General features: G+C 44.1%; 1 protein-coding gene across 2 annotated transcripts; it reads left to right on the forward strand.

Annotated features, from left to right (window-relative positions):
• The first annotated feature begins 1,307 nt into the window (after positions 1–1,307).
• On the forward strand, positions 1,308–21,198 carry RPN2 (ribophorin II). Of its 2 annotated transcripts, XM_084296477.1 has the most exons (17): positions 1,308–1,528; positions 2,369–2,464; positions 3,782–3,957; positions 4,879–4,954; positions 5,343–5,477; positions 7,505–7,681; positions 8,079–8,197; positions 8,612–8,717; positions 11,333–11,424; positions 12,285–12,399; positions 12,891–13,085; positions 13,598–13,684; positions 14,241–14,336; positions 15,235–15,310; positions 16,202–16,331; positions 18,695–18,780; positions 20,804–21,198. In XM_084296477.1, exons 1-16 carry the CDS (start codon positions 1,322–1,324, stop codon positions 18,744–18,746), a joined length of 1,935 nt encoding a protein of 644 aa, XP_084152603.1. In that variant the 5' UTR covers positions 1,308–1,321; the 3' UTR covers positions 18,747–18,780; positions 20,804–21,198. The 2 variants fall into 2 exon arrangements, with proteins under 2 accessions (XP_084152603.1, XP_084152604.1); XM_084296478.1 differs by lacking the exon at positions 18,695–18,780.
• The last annotated feature ends 3,261 nt before the right edge of the window (positions 21,199–24,459 follow it).

A 24,459-nucleotide genomic window follows, 5' to 3' on the forward strand; every position in this document is an offset into this window, starting at 1 on the left:
GCACCAGTGGCCTTTAACTCCTCTCCCATCCCATAAAATACTTCCCCTTCCCAGCAGCCACAGCAGAGGAGCTCAGCTGCGGGTCTCCAGCCTCCCCTTCAGGCCGGGCAGGTGCACAGGGGGGGTTTGGCCCCTGGGGATTTCAACCCCTTGGGTTTTCAGCCCCCACGGGGATTTTGTGAGCATCTGATGTGGACTCGAGCCCACGTTGGTCTTGACCAGGAGACAAACGCCATTTCTCAGGGGATTTTAAGTCCTTCTGCTTGGCTTCACCCCAATCCTGGACAAAACCTGCCCAGGAAGGGCAGCGGGATGGGGAGCGGCACCGGAGCTGGCCGAAACGTGTCGCTTGTCGAGCGCCAGCTGTGAGGTGACGCAAACCCAGGGTTTTGTGCAGAACACAAGCCCTTTCTGGGACGAAATATCAAAGAATCGGACACCGCGAGGCAGCACGTTTCTGCTTATATTTCTCCCTGTGAAGCTGCGGCGGCACCACGGGGCGTTATGGGGTGCTTGGGAGGGACCCCACCCCCAGGGGACCCCACCCCCAGGGGACCCCAACCCCAGGGGACCCCATCCCCAGGGATCTCCCTGCGCTGCCCCTGGGCTCCCGGGGGGCTCCCAGCACGAGCCCCCAGTGCCCTCTGCAGGAGGCGGCCCAGCCCCGGCCCCAAATCCCGGCCCCAGCAGGAGGGCAGCCCGGCCCCGTCCTCAGCACCCCTCTGGGCAGCCCGCCTGGGGGATTTGCTCCTCGCCTCTAACCCAAATCTCCCTTTTTATAGCTTAAAATAACCCCCGCCACCCCCACATCCTGTCATTGTGTGGTTGGGAAAAGGGGCACTTTGTCTTTTTTTTTTTTTTTTTTACAAGCCCCCCTTATAAAGGCAGGGCCTCGGGTGGCGCGACATGTCGCGACAAGGGCACGACACGACATGTCGCGACACGCCACACGCGGCCCACGGGGCTTTGCCGCCGCGTCCCCTTTAAGGCGCCGTGGCGGCGCAGGGGCCGCGGGCGGCTCGGCCAATCAGCGGGGCCCACATCCCCGCCGGCCGCCGGGCGGCACGTACCACTGCGCTCCGCAGGGGGGGGCATCTCTGCCTATACCATTCCCCCCTCACCCCCTCTCCGCCTCCAACCCTCCACCCACTCCAGACGGCTCCGCTCCCATTTCCACCCCCACAGCGTCCCCGTTCGTTGTCTCTGAGGCAGGCAGAGCTCCGCGTCAGCAATCTCCATCCTCCTTCCCCCCCCCGCGATCAGCATGGGTGGTACGCTCCATGCCGGAAGCGGCGCGGCGGCGCCGGAGGAGGGCCACAAGATGGCGGCGCCGTGCGGGGCGCGGGCCCTGCTGCTGCTGCTGCTGCTGCTCGGCGCCGCCCGCGGCCTGGCCCCCAGCCATCGCCTCACGGCCCGCGACCTGGCCCGGCTGCGCGCCGCGCTGGAGCGGCCCTTCAGCGACGTGCGGGCCGCCTACCACGCCGTGGTGGGCCTGAGCAGCCTGGGGCTGCGGCTGGAGGACGAGAAGGTGAGCGGGGGGCGGGGGGCGGGGAGGGAGGCACGAAGCCCCCGCGGGGCAAGGAGGGGGCGCCTCGGAGCTGTGGGGCCGTGGGGAGGCTGCTGCCGGGCAGCGTTGCCCTGCCCTGCCAGCCTGAGCTGAGGCTGGTTAAAAGGTAGAAATAATAAAAAATAATAGCTAGGCATAACATTTGAACGTATATCCTTGGTTTAAAGTATTAAAAGTTTGGTTTAAAGCATTAAAATTCTGTCCTAGTTGAAAGGCCTGTTCTTCCCATGCTCAAAGACCAGCGGTTTATGTACCAGCAGTTAAATTCTTGGTTATTTTCTGGTCAGAAGGGGATGTGGGCGATGCACGTATCATGTAGTCTGTCAGGAGTACACTGGCTGCTTGTCAGTCAGTAATCTCATCGCTCGCCTTCATAGTTTAGCTGCTTACCTGGTTTATCTTATGCTTTGACGTTCTGCATCCATAAATGTGTTTATGTTTGTGACGTACAGCTGGGAAGCAAGATTCTTGTCTCTGGAAGATTTTGTCTACGAAATATACACATGGGTCTTGGATGTTGATGAATGTTATACTCAAATTTGAGCTGGTTGCAGTAGAGTCAGCATGAGAATCACTGATTGCTTTGAACAGGAACCATCTTTGTTACTGTACACCATTTAGTAGTGTAGGGTCTGGGGCTGTAGGTTCTGCTACATCACAAATGTTATTTGGATTTCTTTTGCCTTTTTTCACGTACACTGTTGTGCGTTTTTATACTGAAGTTGTCTTATAGTATCATTTAATTCGAGTCAATCATTAAAGTCAAGGCTGTTGTGCAATTTAACTTCTCTTTCCTTGCAGGCTGCGTGTAATTTCATCAAATCTCACGTAGACTCCAGCAGCGTTGACTCCCTGTTCTATGCTGCACAATCCATCCGCGTCCTGTCTGGTTGCGAGGTGAGTTTGGGGTCCTAACCTCTGAAGACAGATGCTGCGAAGTCGACATCTACCTTGATGCGTGTATAAGCATAACTTCTATTTTACTTTCTCTTAGTACGTGGTATTCTGTTGTGTCTTAGGTAAATAGCTCACAAAGCGTCTGGGAGTGCTCCCAGACAAGGCAAAGTGAACAGGTACAAAGCAAGTATTTTCTTCACCACAACTCTGAGTACCTGATCCAATACTGGCTCCTCAGCCACATTCTGATTTTTTTTTTGGAGAGTAGAAACTTCCAGTTCTCTTCTTTGTTTACTTTTTGGTTTGAACAGCATCTCATCAGTAAATGACAGGTCTAGGCACAGTTGTAAAAAGCCTTTTTTGTTACATCTAATAATGTCTAAAAATTGTTTAAAACCATGCTACTGTGCTGCATCTTAGACACGCGATATCCTCTCTCTGTCCTGACCGATGTGGGGATCTAGCAGAGAAGTTTTCTTGTACGCACCTGATACCAAATGATTGGCACAGAATGAGTAAATACCTTCTTAAAATGTTCCTCTGTTATATTTCGCACATGGTATCCAGCAGCTGATCGTTTCCTACCCCAGCTGTTTCCCCTTTACCCACCAAGTTCAGGTATCTTCAGTCCTTCTCCGTGATGGTGCTGGCTCTTTCAGCCTATGCACAACAAATAACTTCTCTGAACAGTCACATATTTTCCTTCAAACAAGTAGATCTTCACAGAGCTGATTGTCAGAAGATCCATGGCTGTGAAGGCTGTCTCCTTCCACTCCCTTCCTTCCCCAGGTACCCCTCACATTCAGTCAAGGTGTGAATGCAGAGCATTGTGTGGGGCAGAGCCAGCCTGTAGGTATGGGAGATGACAGAGGTTTGGATGTTTCGGTGCTTTCTTGATTGGAATATCAGTGGCTAAGAAAAAAAGGAGCCAGTGTGTTTTAATAAATCCACAAAGCAGCATCAATCATGCATTCTCTGGACAGGCAGCACACCGTGTGGTTGAAAGCCCGGCAGTGAACACTGCAACAATGCACGTGCAGTCCATGCTTGCTAAGTTGTGGGTATCAGATGAAAAGCAGGTAGTATTACTAGCAGGCTTCCAGGATAAATCTGAATTGTGGATTATCCTGACTAGTTGAGAGTTGACAGCAAATCTTAGGGACTTAATTGAACTGAAAGATAATGAATGATAAATGCATTTTCCCAGCTATAGCTTACGGTTCACCAGTCACGCGTGCTGCTCCAGAACAAGTCAGCAGTGACTAGGAAGCTGTGTTCTTCAGTGTGAATCAGTGTTTTCTTTGTGCTCTTCCTCAGGTTACCATCTCAAATGAGACCAGGGAGCTGCTGCTTGCAGCTGTCAGTGAGGACTCCTCGATCACCCAGATCTTCCATGCTGTCGGGGCCCTGAGTGGCTTTGGCCTTCCTTTAGCTTCTCAGGAAGCACTTAGTGCCCTTACTGCTCGTCTTAGCAAAGAAGAAAGCGTGCTGGCGTAAGTCTTTCAGACAGAAATGTTTCACCGTTGCGCACTTATCTGCTAGCATTTGGGTTGTAGAGTAAAGGCTCTTTTAACACTTTAGGTTTTGCGATGTAGTTCCAGTAGATTGTGCTGTGTTCTCATTTGGAATATTTGTTTAGTTCATTATCATCTCTCTGGGAGAATGTGGAAAATGTTTCTGAGCTGTTCTCTGTGATTTTAGCAAATGAGCTTATGTGCTCAGTTTAGTTCAAGAATAATGGTCAATAAAGAGGATGCGTGCCAAAGAAGCCTCTTCTTTTAAAAAGATTCACAACAAATCTTTGACTTAAAATCCAGCCATGGTTCTGCATCATTCCAGCTTGTGGTATGCTGGATGCTCGTCCTCAGACCTTTTGTTTATGGTCTGGGATGTGTGTGCTGTGAGGTGGAAAAAATGTGCCAGTAAGCAGAAGGAATCCTGGCACTAATCAGCAAAGAATTGGTTAAGTAATTTTTACTGTGAAAGGAAAGAATAGAGCTTTTCTTTAAAGCTAAGAAAGACAGGGAAACTTTTAAAGGCTTGTTTTCTAGGCAAAAAAAAAAAATCTAGATTCCTAGAAGCTTCAGTAGCATGTCTGAGGATTTGTGCAATGCAGAGATAAAAGTTTGGTTTCTATTCCGCATTCAAATCTGAGCTTATTGCAAAGCTGATACAACTAAAGTAGTAGTTCTAATAGAACTACTGTTTAGATACAACTAAAGCTGATACAACTAAAGTAGTAATTCTAATGAATTCTAAGTTTCCACTAAATACCTTCAGATTCATTGCTTAGAGTCAACTAAATGCAGTAGTGGCTGCCTTACGCCTCATTTGGAATAGAAACTGTAATTGCTTTGAAGGATGTTTGGCTTTTAAGGAACAAAATTCATACACTTGTTTTTTTGTTGTTTCAGAACCATCCAGGCGTTAGAAACAGCATCTTACCTGTCCCAGCAGGCAGATTTAAGTGCCATTGTTGAAGAGATAGAGGTAGGAACATGCTATGGTCTCTAATTATTCAGGATTATTTGCTAGATGTCTGTGATATTAAAAGATGTGTTAACAGGAAACACAATGAAAAAACAATCTGGCAAATTCCTTGTCTGCATCAGGTGGGTTGGCTTGGCTCTTCCCTTCAAGGAGATATTTCTCGTGGAGTTCAACTGTTTCACAGTGGACTGTGACACAAAGTCCACTGATGTAAATATCATTAAATCCAGGAAAGGCTGAAGGTATTTTTTTTTTCTTATTTCTAAATAATGTAGAAAATAATTCAGTGAATCCTGTACCAATTCTCCTGACTAGAGGTCAAATTGTAGAGTTACCTTCCATGGATCTACTAAAATGCAACCTAAATAGAATTTATTCTTTCTGTCAGGATCTTGTTGCTCGCCTGGATGACTTGGGAGGAGTATATCTGCAATTTGAAGAAGGAATTGAGACTACTGCACTGTTTGTTGCTGCTGCCTATAAGCTGTCTGACCATGTGGGTACAGAGCCAGCAATGAAGGAGGTCTGTATCTGCCTTGTCCTGTCTTGCACGGTGTGATTTACAGAAAGGGTCTACCTGGTCATCATGGTGCACTGCAAGAGGCCAGTTTAATGAGGTGGAATTTCTGCTGGAAAAATGAATACACTCAGTGAAAAAGGAGATCTCAGAGTGAATGTTAAATAACAGAACGTAGGAGGAAATTCCACCTTTGAGATCACATGCTGAATTTGTGTTTTTTTTTTTTTTTTATGTACAGAAGGAAATTGCAAGTGAGGCCTAGGATTTCTTTGTTTATTGAGACAAACTGCTGGAAAAAAAAACTCTTGTTTCAGAGTTTGTTCTGGTATTTGGCACTTGCCTAGCACTTTACAGCACTTCAAAGTGTTTTGCAAGTGTTATTTACCTGTGAGGAAACACAGACACCCCAGTCAAGAGTATCCAAAAGGGAGACAACGTTAGTACTGTACTCCTACAGGAATTCAGGCGCATAAACTTGTCACTACTATAATGAAAGATCGTTTGAAAATTTCTTTAGAGCTTAATTAAGCTAGAAATCACTATTGCAAGCTCTCCATTTAGTATTTTTTCCATAACAGGTTAGCCACAGTAGATGCACTTTTGATTGAGAATGGCATCTCCCTAGAGAACAAGGCAAAGTGACAGGGTTGAAACAGAAGCAGGTGTAAGACATCTGAGTTAATTCCTGGCTCTCTTCCATGCTGCTGCCAACAAACTAACTGCGAAGTAATTTTGATGTCATTTCTGAGGTGGTGATTCTCCTACACACAATTCTAACTGTCAGCATCCAAGTGATGTAAGGAAAAAAGAAAAGGCCCAATTAAGGAAAATTGTTTAGTGTTGATTCAGAATTGTGCTGTCAGAAGTGCTATTGTCAGGGCTTTAATGCTCTTATCTGCTGTGAATGGCAAAGGTGCCTCCTGAAAACAACACAATTCACTTTAAAAATTAACAAATGAAGTATATGGAAAAATAGCTTTTTAATTTTTACAAATTAAATGTGTGTGTAAGTTGCTGGTTAAGGTCTAGAGCTATGCCATGCACTTCAGATGAAGGAAAACAGTTTGTAGCATGCAGGAGTTCTGTAGCGTCTGTCTGGATGCTTTCTATAATCACATGACGCATTAATGAGCACTAATGTACAAGCATGAGGTGGAACATCTGAGATGCTGTGGGTTTCATTTAGGGTACGTCATCTGCAAGTTACTAAATAGCATGCCTAGTGCTTTATTTGGGGTTGTCTTTGATTATTCTCGTTTCTGGTTAGAATTTAGCCCACAGTCCTTTTTTGGATCAAAGTACAGGTAGTGAAATCTGCTGTTTTCCTGACTAGCAGGGAGTACTGGAAGAATCTGTATCAGATGGTGCAGTCTGCTCAGTGTGGTGCTGGCAAGGTCAGGTAGGAAAGCCAGCTGGGGAACTGTCCCATTCCTAATTCCAAGAGAAGAAATTAGTTTAGGCATATCCCAGAGCTGGCTTGGTGTTCCTAGTGGCACTGCTTTACAGTTAAGCCTCCTAGCCTGAAGATGCTGCTATGCCCAAGGGGCTGAGCCTTTGAGGGCCTAGCCTGGCTGCTTCCAGAGTCGTGAGGATGCTTGGCATCGCCTCTCTGTGGCCTTCCCACTTTGGCTGGTAGCCAGGACGTGTAGCCCAGGCCTTCTTCACAGTAAGAAGGCAGTTTACATCCTGCTCCTGGAGCCAAGCTGTCTGTTTGCAGCTGCACGCAGTGTGGACTGCTGAGCTGAAGGCACCTTCCCTTCTTAAACACATAGTTTGATAGGTAGATCCAAATCCTATTTTTGCACGATTTTAGCACAATTACAGTAATTGTGGTTGGAACCTCCCAGCCAAGAATAAAATGCTAACGTGAAAGGTAGCTCATTTTGGGTTACCTCATAACTTGAGTTATTTTTAAAGCAAATGGGGGAAATTAAACTGTCTGAATGATGTTTTTGTTAATACCATCGTACTGTTATGCAGTGTTGTGGTAAGCTGCTGGTGCTAATGTGTAGTTTGCCTTTCTTTTTCAGGACCAAATTATCCAGCTGATGAATGCCATTTTTAGCAAGAAAAATTTCGAGACACTCTCAGAGGCATTCAGTATTGCTTGTGCCACGGGTGCTTTATCCCGCAACCGCTACCACTTGCCTGTCATTATTGTCCCTGAGGGGTCTGCAGCTGTGTCTCACCATCAGCCTGTGCTCAAGGTAAGTCCATAGCCTAAAATCTTAATTCATCTCTTGGCCTACTCTGTAGTCTTGTAGGTCTGGGTGAACTGGGCGCATAAGGTGATGCCTTTCATTTTACGGTCCGTGACATGCTCCGTTTCACTAGGTCTGGGGTTTTAGTGCTTTTATAGTAAATAATTGTTAGAAACCTCTGCTTACCCAGGACTTAGTCTGCCTTGACAAGGCACCTTGCAGTAGTCAGCTCTTTTACAAACTTTACCTTTCCCCGTTATGTTAAGAAGAACTAGGTCAATCAAGGATTCTGGGCAGGAGGGAACTCCAGGTACATAATACAGAAGGGGTAGAAAGTTGTCTGTGCTTCTACATTCCTCCTGAGACAATGAGTTTCCCAGAAATTCCTCTTTTGCTTTTGTAGCTTCAAGTGACCAATGTTATGTCCCAGCCACTTACTCAAGCTTCTGTAAAGCTGGACTATGCCAAGTCTGCATCTACCAAAGCCACCGTCCTTCAACAGACACCATTTGTTCTGTCAGGGTAAGAATTTTATCTTATTTTAGGCTTTGTAAAGCAAACAGCTGTTATTTAAACAGTGTTGGACTTGCTTCCTATGCTCTTCCACCAGAAAAATGCCTGTGTGATGGCAGACTCAATGCTGTAGTTGCATTTTGTTGGCAACAGGTGACAGCATGTTCTGTACTGATGTTGAGTTTGTTGCATAGCTCTTTTTCTTTTGGGAGTGGGGAGTTGCAGCATTCTTCTGACTTCGAGGGAGCTTGAAGATACTTTTCACGCTGTACTTAGCAGTAGTGTTAGTTTTGTGTCACATTTCTGCTTACCTGCTTAATCTAGCATATTTGGAGACATCTTGGTAGCAAGATATTACCTGCTTGTAGGTTGCTTTGTTAGTGTCCTAGAGGATGCTTAATACATTGCCTTTTTTTATTACAGAGATGTCTTTGAGCTGAACTTCATGAACGTCAAACCTGCGAGTGGATATTATGATTTCTCTATCAGTGTCGATGGAGATAACAGATTTATTGCTAACAAAGTTGAGGTGGGTGTGTTTGTCACTTCAGTTCTGTGGGATTTGGTGAAACGGCTTTTTATTTATATATGCTAAGCACGTTGTACAGCATCTTTATCACGTTTTTCTATAAAGTATTGGATTTTGACTTGAGATTGTGACCAGTAACCAGATTAGTATATGATCAAAAAAGATTTGTATAAGTTTCAAAACTGACTTATTGCTTAGATGTTTACTAATTTGACAGCAAATGAACAAAGGCTAACAGTGGAAATGTTCATGTAGCAGCCAATATTTTGAATTAGCTGTGCAAAAATGATTACTAAGAATGTTCTTCAGAGCATTCAGAACTTGAGCCTGTAAATCTCAAAGCTTGGCTAGTGGATGACTGATTGTCTGGTGATTGCCTGCTGCATGGAGGTTAAGCATTTGAGAGCTTTAGAAAAGAGCTGTGGGTGTCTTTCTGGCTTCTAACTGGCTATGTGGTGATGTTTTTGTAGCAGAGAAAGAGTGACCAAAGCAAGTAGAAATTAATTCTTCATTTCTTGTCTTCATAAACCCTTTTTGGTGGCAAAAGCTGTTACAGCACACCTCTTGGAAGAAGAGTTTTTTGTGTAAAACACTCAGAGGTCTACTTTCCTGAGTTTGTTACTGTGAGAAGCGTGCGACCCGGCTGACTACCAGCATAGTCACTGCAGTGTCAACAGCTGAGAATGCTCTTCTCCAGTGATGTCTGTTCCCGGGTTAATTTTTGCCCTCAGTTGCCTATTTAAGGAAAAGCTTAGCTTTTTAAAGTCTTGCAACGTAGTCAGCTCAGAGCAGAGGAAGACACGTATTTACAACTGCTGACCTTTCCTGTCTGTATCAAATTGATGTTGTCATTGCAGTAGTAATGGCACTTAGGAGTGTCAAAAGGGCAGTGATTGGTCCTGCTTCAGCTCGCTGCTGGCACACAGAGGTACCAGGGGGAATGCATTAACGCTGCGGTGGCTTTGTGTGAGCCGCTTCTAATAAGACACATTGTTATGGGGGAGGACTGCTGGGGGAACTGCTTTTTTTTTTTTTCCTTACTGTTATTAGCATTAATTGTCCTTAATGCACCATCGTTTTTGACAGTAATGAGCTAAACCAGTGGGTTATTATTCCAGGCAGAGTCTGCATTTCCTGGCATTAAAATATTTGAGGGATGTTTGTGTACCGTGCAGTTGGAGGGGCTGTGTGCAGCAGCTCTGAGTTGCCTTCACATAACTCTTTTTTAATGATTATTTCATTAGTCCATCTTTCTTTGCTCCCATCTTGGAACAGAGAAAGATTTTGCTAAAGTTAGCCTAAAGAGTCTGCTAATGGATCCAGTTTCAGTAGTAACATCTATATCAAATCATGCTTTTTTTGTAAAGGAGCTCTCAAGGTTATTGTGTTTGAAGTCTGACCTGAATAGTTTGTTTTCACATATTCTTCCCGCAGGTTTTGTGGGAATTATTTTTCAGGTTGAGGGGGTGGGGCTGTTTCACATCAGCAAACCTGCAGTAACAAATCAGAGTGTGTGTTGAAAAATGTCTTGGCAATGAAACGAATTCTCCAGGGGAGCGTTTGTAAGCTGTGAGAACAAATGTGCTAATTAAATCCTATGGACTGCAGTAACCGCTTGTGTTTGGGAGAAGGGCTGAAGTCAGTCAGACCCGCTGAGGTTCACTGTCTGGGTTGGATGGTCTGAGGTTTGGGACAGGGGAGAGGGCAGGAAGTCGTTCCTCTGCTCGGCCTCTCAGTTTATTTTCTAACTTCTGTTAAATGTTGTGCTTTTTGTTTGGGGGTAAATCTCTCGTTTCAGTGGCATTTATAAACACATACATAAACATATTGTGAGATACTCCAGCAATTTCACAATCTTTCCTTTCAGACTTTTGTCCGACTTCACAACCAGAAGACTGGCCAGGAGGTAGTGTTTGTTGCAGAACCAGACAGCAAGAATGTATACAAGTGCTTTGGCACTTAGCACAAAGGAGCAGTGATAAATGGCAAGGCCTTAATGTCTGCAGTGCCCTAAATGATAAATAGCAAGCCTTCCTTCAGAGGCACAGTTAAAAAAACAAAAAAGTGCAGACCTGCAGGAATGCTTTGGCTTTTGCCTGCTGGTAATAAAATCAGCAGAAACCTCCTAGGGTTCAGGAGCCAACGCAGGCATAACTGGCTGCTGTCTGGAGACATCTCTCATCTCAGATTGCTGTCCAGGGCACAGAAGTACAGTGCATGTGCAGTTTGAAGTCGTGTTTTATATGATGTCATGTTTAATAGCAAGCTTCTACTAGTGTAAAAGGAAAACTAGCTGGATCTGGATATCTGGATTGTTTCATTAAAAACAGTTCTGCAAAGTGGAGCTAACTCCAGCGCAACTGAGGGACTGATGTCTTTAGAGACAGCTGTTAGTGAAGGGGAAAGGGTTGGTTTGGGGCTAGTAACAGATGCAAGAGCTTTGCCAGAAGGTAAATTGGTGTAGACGTGCTTGTTCAGGCTAGGTTCTGTCTTGGTGTAGAGGAAGATTCTCCGTGGGGAAGGGGACAGAAGAACGAAAGCTTCTGAAGTGAACATGACCATTGTTAGTAAATGTAGGAGTGGTCCCAGTAACTTTCTGTTGTGTTTTGTTGCAGCTGAAAGTCAAAGTTTCCACAGAAGTTGGGATTACTAATGTAGATCTTTCTACTGTGGATAAAGATCAGAGCATTGCACCAAAAACAACCAGGTAAAACGACTCACTCTGTGATCCTGTAAGGGGCAGTGCTCGTTCTAGACTAGAGGTCTTCAGAGCTTTACCTACTTGGATCTTGTATTGGAATGCCAACAAAATTGTACTAATGCTGTTTGTTACACCTGTGAGCTCTTTGGGAGAATAGATTTGTTTCTTATAAGTGGTTTTCCTTATTGCTGAAATAATTTCTAACAGAAAACAGGTGACCTTAGTTTTCTGTTCCTTTGTTGGTACCTCTCTGTAGCAAAAGTTGAGTTTAAAACGTTTATTTTAATGTTTCTATTATTGTTGAACTTTGGTAGAGAGGATCTAATGCAATATGTACACTGTATTTTGAGGTTATGGCTTTATCACAGCCTGGTGTGCCTGATTCTCAGTTGCTCTTTAACTGACATCAATTAAAATGAAATGCTTGTAATTTAACTTCATTTGCATTGCTTCTCTGAGGTCCATCCCTGCGTATTGATAAAGCCTTTCTGTGCTGAAGTCTGATTGTGTTACATCCGTTACGCTGCCATCACACACCTTTTTGTAGCAGAGCCTTGTGTAATGAAAGGTGGGGTGTAGTATTAGCAAAGCCTTGTTCTTCTTGTTCCTCCAAAACCTGCAATGAACTAATGTTTTATATAAAAACGTATGTAGCTGGCAAAAAAAAAAAAAAAAAAGAAGAATTTTGTTCCTCCTTTTCCTTGAATTATGGGGGAACAGAAAGAATTAGGTCACCTGACTTCTTGTTAAAATAGACCACTTGAGTAAATAGCAGTGCTGTTAGTCAGGCTTGCTTGCCTCAGTTTCTTTGAATGCCAGGCCTTCATTTGGAAGATCACCTCAACTCTGTTTTTTTTGTTTCCTAGGGTAGCTTACCCAGCCAAAGCCAAGGGCTCGTTCACTGCTGACAGCCATCAGAATTTTGCTCTATCCTTCCAGCTGATAGATGTGAACAGTGGAGCTGAACTCACCCCCCACCAGGTTAGGACAAATTCTTGTCATCCTGTGTCACCAAAACGCTCCATCTTGAAGCATCCAAGGTGATGGTTGCTTCTGAAAAGGTTTGGTAGGTTTTGAGAAGCCTTATGTTTCTGACATGGACTGTGGAAAAAACACTAATCTTGGTAGGAGGGAAGTGGATTTGGCTTGTTCATGTCTAAAAAATAAAATGCATCCATCCCTGTTGTGTGTTGTTGCACATACCCTCTCCAGTAGCATTCAATATGTTGCCTTGTACCCCACATGGGCATCTGGACAGAGTTGGTTCTGTGTTAATGTGGCTACTTGAAGAGACATTGTACAGGGCTGGCTGTGCAGGGATCTAGAGAGCTGGCCTCTCAGTTTATTTTCTGACTTCTGTTAAATGTTGTGCTTTTTGTTTGGGGGTAAATCTCTCATTTCAGTGGCATTTATAAACACATACATAAACATATTGTGAGATACTCCAGCAATTTCACAATCTTTCCTTTCAGACTTTTGTCCGACTTCACAACCAGAAGACTGGCCAGGAGGTAGTGTTTGTTGCAGAACCAGACAGCAAGAATGTATACAAGTTTGAGCTGGATACCTCTGAAAGAAAGACTGAGTTCGATTCTGCCTCTGGTACCTATACTCTGTACTTGATAATTGGCGATGCCACTCTGGAAAATCCAATCCTGTGGAATGTGGTATGTAGCTGGAAGTGTGGTGACATGGTTCTGAGATAATTGACAGTCTAGCAGGAGGGTGGTGTACCAGCTTGGAAGAAAAAAGCTCATTTTTTTTCTTCGTAGTGAAGCAGAAACCTTTCAGCCATTTATGGGTTCTAAGGTTTGCTGTTCATTTCTAAGTTTTCAAACTCCATGTAAACATCAAAGTGGGATTGAAATGTTTATTTCATCACAGGGTGAAATAGGAACTTAAGTGTTTTTGTGGGTTCAATTGTAAATTCACAGCAAACACTTCAAGGTTTACCTTTTCTGTGCTTGCTGCGCTGGAAATAAGTCCAACCTTTAGTGATGAATAAAGGGCGTTACTGCTTCTGTGTAGGAGAAATTTCTTTTAAGATGTGGAGGGTTTATTTTAGATTCCTTTAAATTGTCAATCTGATAGGCATGATAAGCAAATTGGTCACAGTAATGTAATAAAACTTTTCATACATTGCAGTTAAAGTTCATGAAGTTGTGGTATTTCATTTCAGGCTGATGTTGTGATCAAATTCCCAGAGGAGGATGCACCATCCACGGTCCAGTCCAAGAACCTTTTTGTTCCCAAACCTGAAATCCAGGTACAACCAAAACCAAAAATCATGCTCTGTAGATGGGGGGGGCTCGTCTTATTTTTGCTTATCTAGTCTTTGCTCTCATCATAACTTTTTTTGATAAGTAATCTCTCATAGAAATAGTAACTGTGCAAGTAGTGTAATTAAAATAACACCAAATGTACTGCTTAATGGGAGGGAATTAAATGCAGTCCCCTGCAGTATGAATAAATAGGCAGTGTCCTACCTGTGAAAGAGCAACTGGTGTCAATGAGAAGACTCAAACAAGAAAATTTGACGAGGTAGGCACCACAGAATGCTCTCTGCTTTTGGACATTTCTCTTGCATCATTCTAGCCATCTCTGCTGATGGCAAACTAACCAGTGCTTCTGTGAGTGCAAGTAAAAGTTAACTGAGCAAGGGACCAAATGTGCAGAGTGGAATAGGTGCTACTTTAAAGAGGCATGCTCTTCAGCCAGAGGAATGCCTAGGAACAGCAGCAGGGCTGAAGCTGGTCCTGTGTGGAGCTGAGAAGCTGTTCTGTTGGAATGCTTTCTTACGAGCTGGGTTTGTGTGTTTGCAGCACCTCTTCAGGGAACCTGAGAAGAGGCCTCCCACCGTGGTATCTAACACGTTCACGGCATTGATTCTCTCACCACTGCTCTTGCTGCTCATTCTGGTGAGTGAACTGGGCCACAGAATGACATTTCTTTCCATTTCTTTTTTTTCCATTTCTTCTACAGGAGAAAAGCAGTGATTCTGCTTTGCACTCAATATAGCCATCACAAAATCTGTGTTACTTAATCCCATCAGACTGATTGCCATTTATGGACTTAATTGGCATTTGTGTGTCAGTAGTTGAAATGTCTAGCCCTAGTTCAACTGTAGCATCAGCTCAGTGTTCTAAACTTAATGTGAAAGAAAAATCTCATCTAGTCAAGTTAAATTACCTTATTTAGAAGATGAAACTGATCCCTTACTTGCTTTGCAGTAATTTCCCATTAGCTATTCTTGCTGGAGGTTCACTTTCAGAAAGCTGTGTCCAGTGGTCTCTGGAATTTGCAATGTATTTGTGGATGAGAAACCACTTTGAGGAATTTCATTGCTCCTGGTTTCCATCCTTCATGCCTTTCTCTTCTGTATTCTGAAAACTGCGATTGTTTTTGCGAGTAAATATCATGTATCTGTAATTGGTCTTTTGCTGAGTCCAAAACTACATAACTGACTGTTACCTATTTCATACTTTTAAATTAATTCAGCTGGAAACAAATAGCAATATTTTTCTGGAAAATGTAGATTTCAAGCGATATCCTCTCTTCACTTTAAACTAATTGAGGAACTGCCTTTGGGGACTCAGAAGCAGTAGGAGAAATTTCCACTAAAGGAACTTAACAGCACTGTCTTTGACAAAATTACTCCTCTGTCCTCTGTACTAGAAGACAATGTGCTTCTGTAGAGAATACACTGTGTTCATTGAAGAACTTAAGTGTCTTTCAACTCTGTTTCCTTTAAGTTTAAAATAAAAGCTTGTGTTTACAAGACCTTTTTTATTCAGGTTTTGTTTCTTTTCCTTTTAGTGGATAAAGATTGGTGCCAACATCTCCAACTTCAGCTTTGCTCCCAGCACCATTGTTTTTCACATGGGACATGCTGGTAAGTGTCAGAGGCTTTCTGCTTTGACCTTCTCACCTGGGAGTTACAGATGAGAGCCCTGGTGGTAAATGGGCTTGCAGCCTATTAACGATAATGACATAATAGCATAACATTTGTTCTCTTGTTTTCATCTGCCTTCCTGCTCTTCATGATTGTTAATATGGTGATAAACCTGTTTTGGCCATCAGCTTATAACAGCAGTCATTACCTAGGCTCCTCTCACACACAATTTATCTGTACTTGATAGAACTTTGTATTTCCAGAGGTCACGCTTTTGTTATTGCATGTTTGTCCTCTTAAGCAGGGAGTTTCTGTGGGGACTGAAACATGCAGGGCTACCATCTACATCTTTTCCTTGAAGCTCTTCCTGTGGAAGTCTTGTTCTTCAGTTGGACTAGGCTTTGTCATCACTATTATCACACCTTTGATTGCATGGTTATTTACAGTCTTGGTAGACTCTCAGAAACACAGGAGATTGGAAGAACATTGGGTCTACTGTTTCCTGTATGACAGCATGTTGCTTATTCCAAACCAGTTTCCTTGGAGGCTTTATAAAGCTATAAGCTCTTAAAAGTGAGTAAAGGTTAATATCCTCTGTTGAAATCCAGAATATCCTCTTTTTAAAAGCCTTCAAGGTCTGTAATAGCTCCATAATTATGCCACAGGAGGGTTGGTTGCATGCTGTCCGTCATTTTTCTACAATATGAGGACCCAGATGTCGTCTTCCCTTGGCAATAATGTATAGTCTTTAAATCTGTCATTTTGGAGATTCAGAAATGAGTTAGAAACCAAGTGCTTAGGCCTGGCAGTACAACATAACAATTGTTCTGGGAATAGCTAATGGTCTGTCTTTGAAGTATAGTTTGAACTGTGGGCTGTTTTTTTTCACAGCAATGTTGGGACTCATGTACGTCTACTGGACTCAGCTCAACATGTTCCAGACTCTGAAGTACTTGGCCATTTTGGGTGGTGTCACGTTCCTGGCAGGCAATAGGATGCTGGCTCATAAAGCAGTAAAACGGTAAGCCAGGCACGGATGCCTTGGTGGGAGCAGCTTTTGAAGATGTCAGGGAGGAGATCACATCGATGCTATCGTATGTCAGTAACTGATACAGTGATGAATGTTGCTTTCAGTTCTTAAATCTTGGGAGGGGGGTCTGTTCTTTCCCCCTCTCATGCCTGTTTTCGGATTAAGTGCCTGAACTAGGGTGATGAGGCGCTGTCACTGAGGTGCAGCTAACTGCTCCTTCAGAGAGAATAGCCCCTGTGGCCACTTGCTGAAGTGGTCAGGCACGTAGAGAAAATGAGTGGAAGCACGTGCATCTTGGCATGGGGAGAGCCACTTTTGGCAAGATACATACCCTGACAAAATTGCTTTACTATGTGGCGTATCAACATTTTATAATATTAGGTAATGAGAGCTGCTATAAACACAGAAGAAGCCGAACTTCTATGCAGCTGTGCTTGCGGGATAAGTTTTAAGAGGAAGAATGTTAAGGTGGGGGTTGCCTTACTGCTGTCTTCTACCCAAAGAAGGATTTCAATGAAAAAAGGAGCAGCTGCTTTTTGAAAGAGTGCAGTCACAAACAAAAGGCAATACACACAAGCAACAACAGGTAAAATTCTGATAAATGTTAGGGACACAAAATTCAATGAAGGTTGTCAGGCACTGTAAAGGAGGATTCAAAGAGGTTGTGAAACCTTTATTTCTCTGGAGGTGTTCAGAACTTGGCTGGATATCACCTTGAGTGCTCTGCTCTGACCTCAAAGTTAGCTCTGTTTTGAGCTGGCACTTGAGCCAGATCTCTGCAGGTGTGTTCCAACTCAAACTATTCTATGATTCTGTAATAAATACACTGAGGAATCTGTATCAGGCACTGTGAAACACAGGGCAGACCTGAGCAAGTTTTCTCTCCAGCTAGAAGGTGTGCAGCCAGTGTGGTTTTGTTCCTAGACTGTGCTGCTGAGGCAGGGCTGTCAAACCTGACTGCAGTGCTGGTTCTGGACCTGTGCTGGAACAGCTCAGCAGCACTGGATCGTGCCCTGCCCAGCTGGGTGGGTGCCTCAAGCATGGCACAGCAGTGTCTTGCCCCATATGGACATGGTTTTTGCATGGATACCTCACCTGTACTTTCTGTACTGGCATAGGACTGATTCTTCACGTTCATGCCCCGTGCCACAGGGTCTCACATGTGTGCCATGGCTGAAGCAGCCCGCAGGCTGTTTGCTGACCCAAGCTTCCAATACCGTGCATCAGTCAGAAGTCAGACCTTCACCCCTCCTTCACTACTGCCACTTCTGCCATGGAGTCTCCACATGAGATTTAAATTTTAGCCCTTTTGTACTCTGCAAACGTGGAGTTTGGCTCTGAAGATGATCTCATGATCTGCTTTACTATCAGACCTGTGCTTTTTTTAAATTCCCCTTTTTGAGCCTTTAGAAGTTTATCCTTGCATGCCTATTTGCATAAATATCCCTGGGTTCTCACATTTTTGATCACACTATTAAAATGAGGATAAGCTATAAAAAAATAAAACAGCAACAACAACAAAACCTCACAAACACAGAAGAGTAGAATTTTCAGGGGTTTCACAGGGATTTGTTGCATTTAAAGCATTTCTATTTGCATGGGTATAACAGGGGGCACAATTATTGTAATCAACCCTTTCCATGCTGTTCTTTCAACTTCTTCAGACTTGCTCCCTTGGATGTCCAGCTGTCTCTGGTGTGGTACTTTACTCTGTTAGCATAACAGTTCCTACCAGGAGTTTGTTGCCAGAAGGGCTATGTTATGTCACTTTAATAGTGATTCATTTTTAATTTAAAGAGTAATAATAAATCATTATTAACAACATGTTTCCTAGTGTACAGATGTGGGGAGGAAAGAATACAACAAACCTTATATTTTAAGTGTCTTAGCTCAACCAGGGCTTCTGCTAGCACAGAAATGCAGGTGGTTGGTTCCTGCTTCAAAACACTGCAGGGGGTGTCTGTGTGCTTTCTCACTGTAAATGACACGAAGCTGCAACTACAATGGCAAATTTGAAAGTAAAACTTCTACCTCAGGCTAAAGTTAAACCCTTTGTACATGACTTTAAAGTTCAAAAAGATGTATCTTTTTGTTAACACGCAGCTAGTCCGTCTCAGATGTTGAAGTGCGCTGGTAATTAACTAGATTGCACTTTGAGGCAAAGCTGCTGTTGCGCTGTGGAGAGCGCTGGTAGAGGCTGGGGGGGAACTGTATTTAAACCATGTTTTTACAGAAGTTACCAGAAGGCCTGGTTTTGCTTTGTGCGTTTCTATCGTTGGCTCTGGTTCTTGGAGCAGGGCTGCTTTCCTCTTTCCTATCTTCTCTGAACCTTTCTTCCTCTCTCCTTTTGGCAGGATCGCTGCAGAGCAGAGCAGTAGGTTGGCAAAGTATAGGACGCTGCGATAAAAGGGGGTTTTGCTAGTGACCAGCTCTTCTAGAAGTAAGGGTCTTTTTGGAATTTGCCTTTCTTGGGCTTGCTGCCTGCTTCATTTCTCTTCATCCCTCCCTTCTTGCACAAAAAGATACGAGCTGAAGCTGCTTCCTTCCAACATTGTTTACTTGGCTTTCAATCAGTCCTTGGGTGTCCTTGGCTACGCTGGGTTTGCATACTAGCAGTGCGTGTCCTCTGAGACTAAATTGCCTTCTTGTGATTCCTTAATCATCTTGAGTCTGTGTGGTGATACGCGCACATGTTAATACACTGAGGTGTAGAAATCAACCTAGTCTAAGCAATATTGTTCCTGTAAATAATTAGCAGTGTTAGCTAGAGGAGAACATAATAAAGATGCCCCGTATCCCATCCTGCTGTTGGTATTCCCTTTCCCATGTGCAGTATTCTGGTTATTCAGCTGCTAGACACTCTTTACTGTTGGTGGAACTGAATTACATCCTTGCTTGGATTGACAAGAGCTCTGTATGCAGCAGAAACCAGGTCAGCACCACCTCATTCAGCCGAGAACATGACCTTACCCAGGGTTCACCCTTGGTTTAGACTGAACCGGTCACGATGGCACAGTCAGCAGCAGCAGCAGCAGCAAGCTCCCCTTGATTGAATACAACCATCTGATATGTCTCCGTTATCACTTGCTGGTGTAAAGCCCATCATTTCCTTTGATTCTGAGCAGGAAAGGTCCCAGTTTGCAATGTCCACAGTGGTGTGGGAGGCAGGACTACCTGCTACGCTGTGTTACCCAATTCGCTGTGCGTGGCATCACTTCTTAGCAGCACGTTATTCTATAAAGTAGAAGGGAGAAAGAATCTGGGACAAGTCCTGCAATGGGACTGAAATTGCTGAAGAATGTGCTGCACTGCTGTGTCTCATGAGCATCTGCTTTCTCTCATGTTCATAGCCAGTGCTCCAGGCACACACGCAGTGTGCTCAGAGCTCAGTTCTGCGGTGCAAAAACAAACCAGCGTGGCTGGCTGCGTCTCAGAAACCACGTGTGCTGTGCTCTGAGCTTCTGTTTGCACATCTGAAGCCATCCTCCGTGCCATCTGAAAAATCACCTATGGAGAGCTTGGCATTGTGTTGCATAGGAAAAACACCCTGGTACTGCCTCGTCCCTCCCTGGGGTGCTGGAGGGAGGGATGTTAGCACAGCACAAGCTCTGACAAGGAACCAGAGAGGAACAGGAGGCGGCTGTCGCTCGTGCTGGTGGAGCGGTGCTGACTGTAGCCTGGCTGTTGGCTGGTGCTGTGCTGGTTGCTGGATGCTCCACTTTTGACCAAAACTTTGAGCCACTGCTTTTCAGCTTTAGTGGTCAGTTGCCAAATACCCAGGAAGTGTGTTCTCCACAGCTTGCCAGCTTTTTGCTTCTCAGCTGGGTATTTTAACTCCTGAATTCCCTGTAGGCTGTGAGAATAATCCTGGAAGATGTTAAGAATAACTTAATATCCATGCTCCATATGTTAGGTTTTCCTAATCCCTAAGTGCAGTCACAAGCACTTTTTCTTTTTGCTGGGTTTTCTGGTGCCCCAGATACGTCATATAAGACTGTATTGGTACCAGTATCTGGGGACTGGCCTGTGAAGTGCACCCAGCTATGCTTGTATCTGGCATCTCGGGAGAGAAAAGGACCCCAGAAAGATGGACCTGCTGTGCCAGCTTTGTTGGAGGCCTCTCCTCTGTGTTTACATGGACCACCTGATTCCAAATGGATAAACTGGCCCTGTTTAAAGTAGAAGAATGATAGAGTAGCTGCAGGCTTTGCATTCAGCCCTGCTTTTTTTGTCCCGTTTTGTTTCATAAGGCTCATCCATCCCTTTGTGCCAGACCTTCATGTTGTCTGAACATTTCCATGCTACTTGAGTTCATTCCTCAGTTACATTGCAGTACTGGTTTTATTGCTCTCCTGTCAGATAAGCTTCCTTTGAGAGAGAATGAGGGTTCGGGGGACACTTTTACTCTTCAAGGAAGTACTTTGTTGCGTGGAAGAGTTAATTGTTTGGATTTTCCTTTCCAGGACACACTAGCACCAGAAGAATGGAAGAAATGGGGGAAAAAACAAAGCAAATGCCTTCAGAACAGAAGTGAATAACTGAAAGAGCAGAAGAAGGAAGGCAGAAGATTTTTTTTTATATAAATTAAGTCAAGAGGGTTCCAGTTATACTTTTTTTTTTTTTTAAAGTTTTGATTTTCACTGTTGTGTTCATGCTACCTGAGTGGTTTTCATATGAATCTCAAAAATCCTTTCTTCCCTGGATCCATGCCCCACTCCGCTCTCCCCTTTTCTTCTCCTGGGATATTTGAATTTCTTTTAGAAAAAGAAGAAAAAGGAAAACATAATTCTACCTTTCCCCAGGCGCCCTCTCCTCGTACTAAGTGATTTGTGAATAAAGAGGAAAGAATGGTCCTGAATCTTGTTTTGGCTGTTTCAGTCTCGGACTGGAAGTTGAGCTCACATGAAAATGAAAAGAGCTTTTTGGCTGGGCAATTTTTTTGTATTAGTCATTGCGGTGTAAAGGTTCCTCTTCTTTCATGTCCTTTCCCAGAGGTACATGTTTATTTGGGGGTGTTTCCCACTTCTGCCATCATTTGTGATGCTGTCATCTGCATTTCTCTGCTAATTGCTGTTCTCTCAACTCAGGATGGCGCCAGGCTCTGTGGAGCTGCCACGGGTGCTCAGAGCTCAAAGAGGAGGGGTCCTTGGGCTCTGGCCCTTGTAGGCCTCGTGCCTGGCAGGTTTGGGGTGCCCTTCTGGTGGGTTTGTTTTCATGGCAGCCTCTGGAAGTGACCTCCAAATATGAGTTCGGTGCCTTTTAATTCTATGTCATTGGCTCGTGTCTTCAGGCTAATGGCACATGCACTGCTTCTCGCTCACCATCCTCCTTATAACCCTGAATTTTGTATTTAATAATTTTGTATCATCAACAAATTAATGAGCTGGGGAGGGGGAAAGATGAGTGCTTGGAGGAACAACAGATTTCTGGGGAGTTCTCCTGATGAACAACTTGCATGTGGTAAACTTAACGGTTGCTCCTGGCTCCCTCCCCTGTGTCTGTGTGTTGGCTCCTGTTTGTCCCGTGTCAGATGGGTTTCTTTAAAGACCTCTTGGCAAAGGAACTTTACAAACTGTCTTTTGGAAATGCAAGGAAATTATATCAACCAGCAAGCATGTGGATAAAGGGTGTGGAGCTAATTCCTCCGAAGAACCTCACATGTGTGAGGCATGACTCTGCTTTATAAAAGCCATCTTGCCCCTTCCCCGCTGCAGTTGTTCACACTTAGCTCACTGTTTCTGTTCTTTGTAACACCAGTTCCTACCAGTTTGTTCGTGGCGAACACTGTACTGAACACCCTGCAGGCCTGATGAACTAGTCCCTTGACCTCCTCTGCACTCCTTCAAAGAACTGATCTCGTGCTGCATTCGAGCCTTCTGGGAATAACGGGGTTGTAAGCAAGAAATAGTTAAGCTACTCTTTACACTATTTTACCCTGCAATTCCTTTTCACTCTTGAGTTTTTGAGCTTTTTTTTTGGGTGGTGTTACTTCACACCTATCCGCTTTGATTTATAACTTTGTTTTATAACTAATCTGTTGATACTCACACTATGACAGATGCTCCGGTACACCCCCTGTAGCAGATCTCTGGCATGTTCTCCAATGACAGTACAGATGCAAAAAGAAAACCATGCAGTTCTGTGATTCATTTTCTCTGAGCTCTGCTTGTTGCTGTTGTGTTTTTTCTTTTTTGGCTATATGTTAGGAAAGGATGTTTTTACTTCCAGTGGCCCTTTATTCTTAAGACACTTTCTGATTTGCTTTTTTTTTAAACATTTCATGCTCAGAGTTTGAACATTTGCTTCCTCATTTTTATGCAAACCAAGCTTTCAAAGGAATCCCTCTTATTCCAGATTGGTACACTCACTCAGCTGTTTAATCATACAGACTTAGGTATTTCCAAGGTATTTTATGATACATCTTTTGATTTAAAACTATTGAGTGTAGTATAGTGTTTGTGTATAGCTTTCATGTCACTTGTAATTTTTTTGCTACCTTGTTTACTTTCTAATTGATGAATATGCTTTTGGATAGGGGGGTTCCTTTCCTTGGAGCAATTTGTAATGACTTCAGGCACGTTGGCTGGTGTTAGACAACAGCTTTACAAACCCACTTTGAAGCAGTCCCATTCAGGTTTCTTTTGTTCCAGCTGTACTGTGAAGCAGAAGGATGACGTGTCTCACCGTGACAGTTCTCTGCCTGCATAAGGGTAACGGATCCCCCATTAGTGGGCTGCTGCTGTCGGAGCTTTACTGATGGACCTCAGCATCCCCCTGTTGCTTCCCCCCCTGCTGGGCAGTCGATAATATTTCTGTAGTGCTACAGTTCTAAAACTTCAACAGGGAGAATGCAATCTATCGGGATTTGGTGCAAGTATGAACTCATTTCCATGTGTGCTGGAGCCTACTGCACTAAGACATGATCACCTGAGGAAAAAGGAGATGGTAAATAGTGTGAATTACCAGGGAATTGTTTGGGTGCAATGAGGGATACTTTAGGAGGCCCTCACATGTTTGTTTGCAGGTGTAATTCCAGCCTGGTCTGAAGTGGCTGTCACTGGACCCAGTGCCTTTGTAAGCACAGCTCTGAGTTGCCCTCTGTGCTCTTGCTGCTGTCTTTGAGCAACATCTTCCATTTCCATTCTGTGCCTGGAATCAAGAAACTAACATCTCGATAGACACAGAGCCATCTTGACCTGCTGTTGGACAGGTTTATTTAGAACAACTTTTATTCCCTGCTAATGATGGGAAAGCGTACCCCATCCTGACACTATTTACATTTCTGAAGACATAAATATTACATGAACGATGGGATAATTGGGGTGACAGAGAAGGAAGTAGTTATGTGAGAGATCACTGGGTTAATAACTTCTTGTAAGTGGCAGTGGGAACATTTACAGCTGTAGCCCTAGCCGTGGTGGTGTTCAGAGCCCCTGGCTGGCACCCTGAATTAAAGCAGTGTCAGCCCCATCTGATGCACAGGGCTCTCCTTTTCCTTTTACAGAGCAGAGCTGTAGCCTCAGCGTAAACACCTCGAGGCTGAACAGTAACTGCTCATCACCAGGCTTCTTAGAGACCAGGTTTGCTGCCAGGGCTCTGTGCAGGGGCTGGGCAGTGAGAGCCCCCAGCGGGGTTTGGGTGGTGGGCTGGTGGAGTCATGCGTTACCTCGCCCTGCTCTAACTGCGTGTGGCTGTGCCATCAGCATCTTTTTGGAGGAGGCTGTAATCAGTTCACTAAACTGCCAAAAGGTGCCTTTTGGTGGCCTCAGATTTATTAATCAGGCCCTCAAACAGAATGATGACTTGGCAGAAATTTTGCTGCACTTCGTGATTTGAAAGTCTTAATTAGTAGACAATATGTCTCCAGGATTACAAGTGTACTCATTTTAGCCTTTATATGTAAAGCAGCCTGAGGTTAAACCACAGAGGCTTGTTGGTTTGTTTGTTGTTTTTTTTTTTTTCCTGGTTCAGTACACAAACCAATGTTTAGAGAGGGGAATTAAATTATAATGACTGCAGTAAATTAAGTAGTGCATCAGAATTGCATTCCTTTAAACGGGTTTGAGGACTGTATGCTTCAGTTCCAGCTGGTCACCTCCAGGAATGTCTTCATGGCTGT

This window comes from Netta rufina, assembly GCF_964035555.1.
Source record: "Netta rufina genome assembly, chromosome: 16".
Taxonomy (NCBI): domain Eukaryota; kingdom Metazoa; phylum Chordata; class Aves; order Anseriformes; family Anatidae; genus Netta; species Netta rufina.

What these genes read in the sequence shown, in the direction of transcription:
- RPN2 (XM_084296477.1), top strand. Translation starts at nt 1,322, where the DNA reads ATGGCGGCGCCGTGCGGGGCGCGGGCCCTGCTGCTGCTGCTGCTGCTG. An exon ending in ACACCATTTGTTCTGTCAGG is followed by an intron (nt 8,198 to 8,611) that starts GTAAGAATTTTA and finishes TTTTTATTACAG; the next exon opens with AGATGTCTTTGAGCTGAACT. An exon ending in ATCCAATCCTGTGGAATGTG is followed by an intron (nt 13,086 to 13,597) that starts GTATGTAGCTGG and finishes ATTTCATTTCAG; the next exon opens with GCTGATGTTGTGATCAAATT.